General features: G+C 42.2%; 2 protein-coding genes across 2 annotated transcripts in view; both read left to right on the top strand.

Annotated features, from left to right (window-relative positions):
• Window positions 1-19: 19 nt before the first annotated feature.
• Window positions 20-4,378, top strand: GPN3 (GPN-loop GTPase 3). The gene is made up of 7 exons (XM_009283907.1): window positions 20-124; window positions 212-379; window positions 819-943; window positions 1,634-1,749; window positions 2,434-2,530; window positions 3,097-3,225; window positions 3,974-4,378. The coding sequence occupies exons 1-7, from the start codon at window positions 34-36 to the stop codon at window positions 4,034-4,036; spliced, it is 789 nt and encodes a 262-aa protein (XP_009282182.1). The 5' UTR covers window positions 20-33; the 3' UTR covers window positions 4,037-4,378.
• Window positions 4,379-6,810: 2,432 nt separating this feature from the next.
• The window catches only part of ARPC3 (actin related protein 2/3 complex subunit 3), a 5,221-nt gene continuing 4,942 nt past the window's right edge, over window positions 6,811-7,089 (top strand). Inside the window, exon 1 of the mRNA XM_009283906.2 lies at window positions 6,811-7,014. Coding sequence (XP_009282181.1) covers window positions 7,009-7,014 — 6 coding nt within the window. The 5' untranslated portion in view covers window positions 6,811-7,008. The remainder of the gene's footprint in view (window positions 7,015-7,089) is intronic.

The raw sequence follows: 7,089 nt of genomic DNA, 5'->3' as shown, positions 1-7,089 counted from the left end.
GCGTGTGCCTTGCAGAGCACGTACTGCTCCACCATGGTGCAGCACTGCGAGGCGCTGGGCCGCGCCGTGCAGGTGGTCAACCTGGACCCGGCCGCGGAGCTCTTCAGCTACCCCGTCATGGCAGGTGAGCGCCGGGAGGCCGCGCACGGTGACCGCTGGGCGCCGCCGTAAGCAAACGAGCTAAAGCCGCCTCGTGTGCCTGCTGTTCCAGACATCCGTGAGCTAATAGAAGTGGACGACGTCATGGAAGATGAATCCCTGAGGTTTGGTCCCAACGGCGGCTTGGTGTTTTGCATGGAATACTTTGCCAATAACTTCAACTGGCTAGAGGAGAGCCTTGGGCACGTGGAGGACGACTACGTGTTGTTTGACTGCCCAGGTAAACAAACGTCATTGCTTTGGTATCGCTCTTCATACGCAATATAAAATTTGCAGTACTTTCTTTGTTGGTCGTAATCATTCACGCTTTTTTTTTGCATTATCGACAGTTGTCAGAGTCACTTTCAGACGTTTCAGAAGTGAACTTGGTCCCAGCCTAACCTGGGTGACTGCACTGACTTTTAATAGCATCATATGGTGTGGGAATGCCATGGCAACTGCTAACTAACACTAATTGGCGGTCAAGGGAGGAAAAAACCCTTCTATTTCTTTTCCGCTTCTCCAGTACAAGTTCGTTCTAATACAGTCAGAGTTTGAAAAGAAAGATGATGCTTTATCAGCTTTTATTCATATTAAGTGCAATGCCCATATTTATATAACTGATAACTCTTCCTGTTAGCTTCACATTTCTGCATCCTAACATCCTAAGTGTGCCCTAGGTCAGATCGAACTCTACACACATCTGCCAGTGATGAAACAGCTGGTGGAGCAGCTTCAGCAGTGGGAATTCCGTGTCTGTGGAGTTTTTCTTGTGGATTCTCAGTTTATGGTGGAATCTTTTAAGGTATCCATTTGAAATCTGTTGTAAAAGTTCGTATCAACAAAGAACAAGAAGTCTGAGCAATTTAGGGAGCTGGGTTTGTTTAGCCCAGAGGAAAGAATGCTAAGCTGGGGGAGATCCGATTGGTGTCTTCAGCTGCCGCAGACACAGGTTGCAGCAAAGAAAATTCCAGCTGGATGTAAAGAAAACCGGCACTGCGAGAGTGGTCAGGCTGGAACAGGGGCACAGAGGGATTGTGTAACGTACGTTCACGGAGTTACTCAAAACTTGACTGGGCAAAACCCCTGAGCAACCTGATCTGACTTTGAAGCTGGCTCTGCTTTGAGCAGTTGTATGAACCAGATAACCTCTAAAAGTCTCTTCCACCCTAAATTCCTCAGTGATCCTATGAGAGCTGCTCAGATCTGGAGAGCGAGCAGGCCACTTTCCCCGTCTAGCAGTAAGAATCCTGAGATGGGCTTTGAGTTTTGAAATGGCCTTTTCAATGGCAGATCCAGAGTTGAGGCTCTGGAAATAAGATGGCAGATGGGAAGCTCAGCACCTCCCTTTTCCAACAGAGATAAGGACTCCCCACTTGGCCTCATGTCCATGTTTCATATATTCATTAGCTAGATTTGGTCTGTGGTAGAGCGTCCTGCATGTTTGTATTGTGTTTTTCTGTACTTAACTACATCATTTTTCATATTCCTTAAGTTTATCTCTGGAATTCTGGCAGCACTCAGTGCAATGATATCTTTAGAGATTCCACAGATTAACATCATGACCAAAATGGATTTGCTGAGCAAGAAAGCCAAGAAGGAAATAGAAAAGTAAGTTCCAACAAATTACTTAGTCTGTAGTGTAATATCTTGAGGTAAACTTCACTCAAAATTCAGTCTAATGTTTCCCACAATTAAAACATACTCTTTTCGAATGGGAGAAGATGCATTTGTTTTATATCGAACATAGTCTTTAAATGTCTGGATAGGATGCTTACAATTTAGTCAGAGTCAAAAGGCTAGCTCCATGTTTGTACAGATCTCTGGATTTTTCTGTAAGTAATTATCTTGAATAAGTTATGTCATTCTGAATGACATTCCAGGGTACTGTGCCCACCAGGGTACTGCACTTCAAAACCTAAACCAGAGGTGATCCTATCAGTTTTCTGGTACTGAACATACTGAATTACTTCTGTGTTACTTTTACATTTGTGCTAAAATTACAAAATTAAAGTTTTTCCCTGCGGTCTTCCTCAAAGCTTTCTTGAGTATACAAGTATATTAGCAAAAAAACCCTCAAAACCACTTCAGTTGTTTCTGCTAGCAGTCGTAATCTCAGATACTCAAATACTTAAAAAAAATATTTTTAAACATTTTAAGTTCTCTTGATATGAAGCTAGTTCATTCAGATCACAGAACAATGGGTGGTTTTGGTCGCTATGTAAAAGCACAATGACTCATTTGCTTTCTGGCCAAGGATTCTTTCAGTGTTAACGATGACTTTGTTTCTCCCAGGTACTTAGATCCAGATATGTATTCTATGATTGAAGACTCTACAAATATATTGAAAAGCAAAATGTTTAAAAAACTGACTAAATCTATATGTGGATTGGTAGGTATATTGCTTTTTAACTGGTACCCTTAAATTCAGTCCTGTATTTATAAACCACACTGTTTGGTTGCTGACTTCATTGCTGTTATAGATACTGTATGTACTATAATAATTCTCCCCGCCTCGCCTCGAGACTACGTATTTACCTACCAGACTTATTAACAAAGCCGGGATCTAAAAGATTCTCAGGCACTCGAGCATTTTACTTTTTGCCTATTTTAACTCGGTTTTTGATTTTTTCAGATTAGCATGATTCTTGAGTGTGTGTGTGTGTGTGTGTGTGTATATATGTACACCCATTTGGATTGTAACAAATACATTTTCTGTGAACCCTGTTCTATCAGCGATTTTGGAAAACAGCTTTTTCTACTGTGTAGAACTTAGGACTGATAGCCAGGTGTTCTGAGTGGGGAATTGCCATTGGTTTGCAGCGTGGCTTTAAATGGTATTTTAGCAGTCCAGACAAGGAAGACCTAAGTGTGGTTTGAGGAAGTGGCTCACAGTGCTGTGATTGAGAACTAACTTACTGCATTTTCTTACCAACATCCTTTGAATCCTTCCTCTAGATTGATGACTATGGTATGGTTCGATTTCTACCTTTTGATCGCTCCGATGAGGAAAGCATAAACATTGTTCTGCAGCACATAGACTTTACCATTCAGTATGGAGAAGATCTTGAATTTAAAGAACCAAAGGTAAGGTACTTCTGATGATAAAATGAAAAATTAAAAAGGATCCATAATATAAGTTGTAATATAAATATGTTCTTTGCCTTGCTAATAAATTATTGTCATAGTACGGTTCAAAATAAGCCATGTTTAGTCTTTCAGTGACAATGCTTATATCGTCTTCATTTACAATTACAAAAGTGAAATTCTTTAATACCATCTTGCATACGCAGACTGATCAAATGGTTGTGTTTAGAAGTAATGCTTTGGTTTCCAAAAATAACGGAATTTTAAACTTCAAAGGTCAGAAAGGACCATTAAGATCACTAAGATTTCTTCCTACATGACTGTTCAAACTCCCCTGATAATTCCTGTGTTGAACCCATGTGTTGTATATGAGATATAGATTAGGAGTAAATTCTGTCATGTAAAATACATGATAAAAGACTGCTGTGTTAAAATCTGTTCCAAGCCCCATCTGGTTTTATTACTCAGCTCATAAATCCTAAGGAACAAGTCCAGTGCTTTTATTCCATTTTTTAATTCAGTTTTGTACTCTAAGTATGCAGAATACCTGGATCTAGATTTTGACCTATATAATTTCGATAGCTCTAGAAACAAATTGCTTTTCAGAAAGTTTTGCTACATGTTTTATGGAACCATATTAGACATTGTTCCTGTTGTGGTTTCTAAAATAAAACGTCACAGAACAGACAATGTACAACAGCCACTAGGGAAATGTCAGGTTTTACCTTTTTTGTTTTCTTTTTGGCAGGAATGCGAAGAAGATAAATCTCCTCTTGTGGATGAGTACTTTCAAGATCATGTGGATGAGTAAAAAATGGATGTTCAAAAATGGGAGGAAAATACCTTGCTTGTGTTAAAAAATAAAAAATGAAAAAAAAAATCCACCCCTACACAAACATACTTGATGTTTTATCTGTAAGATAACTAATATTTATAGTGAAGAGTGAGGTATATGGCCTCTTAACTATTTTAATAAACAATTTTTATTCTTATGCGTGTGTGTTATAAAATACATAGGCTAGCGTTAGTACATATAAAAGTTCCCCACATAGATGGATCTCATTTAAGCATAGGAACGCTTGGAAAAAAATCTAATCATCTGCAAAAGAGGCAAAGCTGAATATGAGTATGTTGTAATAAATATTAATCTCCAGTACTGAGTAGTTAGTTTCATTATTAGATGAGATAAAGAATTGTTCTAAAGGGTGAAAATTGTACTTCATGAACTGAACCTGAATTAGGCGAAGAGATGACTGGCAACTTCAAAGGGACATCTAGTCAGTGGGTGGTCTCCCACCCTTCTCAGAGAACGAGTGTTTTACATTCACTTTGGAAGAGCTGAGATTTTAAGCCTTCTTAAGGCTGGTTTTTGTACAACTTGCACATGGCTTTAAGTGGTTTATACATCAATAACATCTTAAGCACAGCACAACACTTAAAAATCACCTTAAACAGAACTCAGGGATGGTCTTGTGCAACCGCATTAGAAACTTGTTAGTTAATGAAGAATTCAGCAACAAATAAGTAAGCTCCTTTTTTTACCCTGAATAAAGAACTTGTACACCTACTATGGACATACGTTACCTCTATAGTACAATGTGTGGTGCTTTCAGAGAAGCAAAACTTTAGCACATTATCTCCAAAGAACATACTCACCTAAGTAACTAAATACATGTAAAAATGGTCTTAGGAATTTTTCAGGCAAGTAGCATCAATTCTGGAATTGGATGTAGCTGTTAACACACAGTTCTATCAGATAATAATTCAAGACCTATAGGAAAATGTACTGCTGAATTTACCCCTCACCGTTTGTAGTTCTTTTATATAGACAGACTGTTCCTGGGGCATCTTGAGTGTTTCAAAACATGTTTTATTGCTTCTAAAATCTATTAGTCCAATTTATTAGCTACATTCAGCTGAATTTCAGGATGTGTTTTTCTGCTGCTTATGTCCAAGTACATACTAACCTTTCCTTTTCCTTAACCCTATGGAACGAGATTTACTCATGGAGTCCTTGAATTAAAATATTTTCCAAAAAGGGCTTCACGGTTGTGAAATGCTTAACATCAGTGAATGCTTATATGTAGGCATATCATCTGTCTATATGTAGTTCATGTATTAGAAATTAACCCCATCCTCACAAAATATGAGCAGCCAAGTATTTCAGTAGAATGAGAACGATTGATGTCATTTTGTAGGAGCAGCTTGGTTAGCAAATGTCTGAGTGCAAGGATACCCCGTAATGGAAACCAAATCAGGGATTGAATACTTGGCGGCAACTGCACTTACCTAAACCTGGGGTGTGATAGCAGCCTGGCGCGGAGTTTAGTTTTGTAGTTTCTTGCTTCTAGTCCAGAAGGTGTCATTTTTTTCTTATTCATCAGTAGGGTTGTTCTTCCTGTCTGTTTAAATAAATGGTTAAATGTTCATACTGTTGATACGGTGCTTATTTTTGAAGTAAGGATCTGCTTTTTCCGAAGCAGAGCCAGAACAGGGAGAGGGGTTCAACAGACCAGCAAATCCTGCGCGTCTAGAGGAAAAGGGCTCCCCAGAATCCGTATGTGGAGGTCAGGGAGGATCGCATGGGATCTTTTAAATGGGAACAAAGAAAAAACGGGAAATAAGATGTCACCTAAGAGCTATTAAAATGTTTTTTCAAAGCCAGGTTTCCAAAAATTGCCAGCCTTACGACCTCTACAACAAGTCTCATGATACTCAGCATTTCTAAAACCTTACTCCCAGCTCCAGACACTTAGTGAATGCTGAGACTTCAGTTTCAAGATAGTCATTGTGGTCACCAGGAAGAGATGAAAAAAAATCAGCTCTTCAGAGCTTTAAAACATGGGGCCAAAAGCCCTGAATATATTTGTTTTTTAATAGTTATGGTGTAGGTTAACCTCATGATGAGGCAAATCTTTATGCTCACACGGAGCTAATCACATCACAGCGGGATCCGATCTGGCTGAATTAAACCATCCAAACACTGGGAAAACTTTGGTGGCTTAACTCACCTCCAGACTGGCACATCCTCGGGACAAGTCACGCTCACGGACTGTCGACAGGAGAAACCCCAGCCCTGCAGTTAGATTACTTCGACTCGCCTTCCAACTCTCCCCATTTTTTCTCCCTGACTCACGCCATTTACCACGGGACAAATTCAGCACGCTGGGTCACACAGAAGGTTATGGCTTGATAGTAACAGGAGCGTGCAGCTTCAAATATTGGGTCCCTCCAAACACAACATGTTTGGACCCGTTCTGTCCTTCCTTACACCCAGCGCCCCGTCCAGCCGGCTGCGCTTCGCACGTCGGGTCAGAGCAAGCGATGCCCAGGAGCGCCGCAAACGTGCGGGAGGGAAAACCGGCTGCGAGCCAAGCGTCCCCACCTGCGCCCTTGTCAAGCGCTGACCCTCGCCGGGGACAGGAGCTCGCCTCTGCCAGCGAGGAAGCAAGATGGCAGGGTGGCTGGAAAAGAGAAGGGTTGCACGGAGGGACCGAGGAGGGGTTACTTGCAGTGCCGGCCACAGCAAAGGCGGGGGGGGGGAAGCGAACAAGTCCCCACCTGAGCGTGCTTTCAAAGCACCTTCTCCGTGCTGGCGGTGCTCTCGCAGGAGCGGTGCCTCTCGGGGCGGTGCACGCCGCAGGCCTCCGCTCCGGCTTCCCCTCCTCGCACCGCCTCTGCTGCCTCATTTCCTGCAGCGCCGGCAGAGGAGGACGGTTTGCTGCGGGCTTCTCTCTGCTCCCCTCCTGCCCGGCCCCGCCGAATTCCGTCCTGCCCTTCGAGATGCCGGTGAGGGGGGGCTTCGCACCCGGCGCTTGGCCGGCCCCTGATGGCGGGGAGAGAGGGCGGGAGGGCTGGGGGGGG

Source organism: Aptenodytes forsteri, unplaced genomic scaffold, assembly GCF_000699145.1.
Source record: "Aptenodytes forsteri isolate BGI_AS27 unplaced genomic scaffold, ASM69914v1 Scaffold118, whole genome shotgun sequence".
Classification (NCBI taxonomy): Eukaryota; Metazoa; Chordata; class Aves; order Sphenisciformes; family Spheniscidae; genus Aptenodytes; species Aptenodytes forsteri.
Note: the sequence above shows the minus strand (reverse complement) of the source record. Positions and strands in the feature narration are given on the sequence as shown.

Bases quoted from the DNA above. Each gene is read 5' to 3' on its own strand.
- GPN3 (XM_009283907.1), top strand. From the start codon at position 34: ATGGTGCAGCACTGCGAGGCGCTGGGCCGCGCCGTGCAGGTGGTCAAC. The intron at 125-211 runs GTGAGCGCCGGG...CTGCTGTTCCAG, and splicing joins CAGCTACCCCGTCATGGCAG to ACATCCGTGAGCTAATAGAA. The intron at 944-1,633 runs GTATCCATTTGA...ATATTCCTTAAG, and splicing joins TTATGGTGGAATCTTTTAAG to TTTATCTCTGGAATTCTGGC.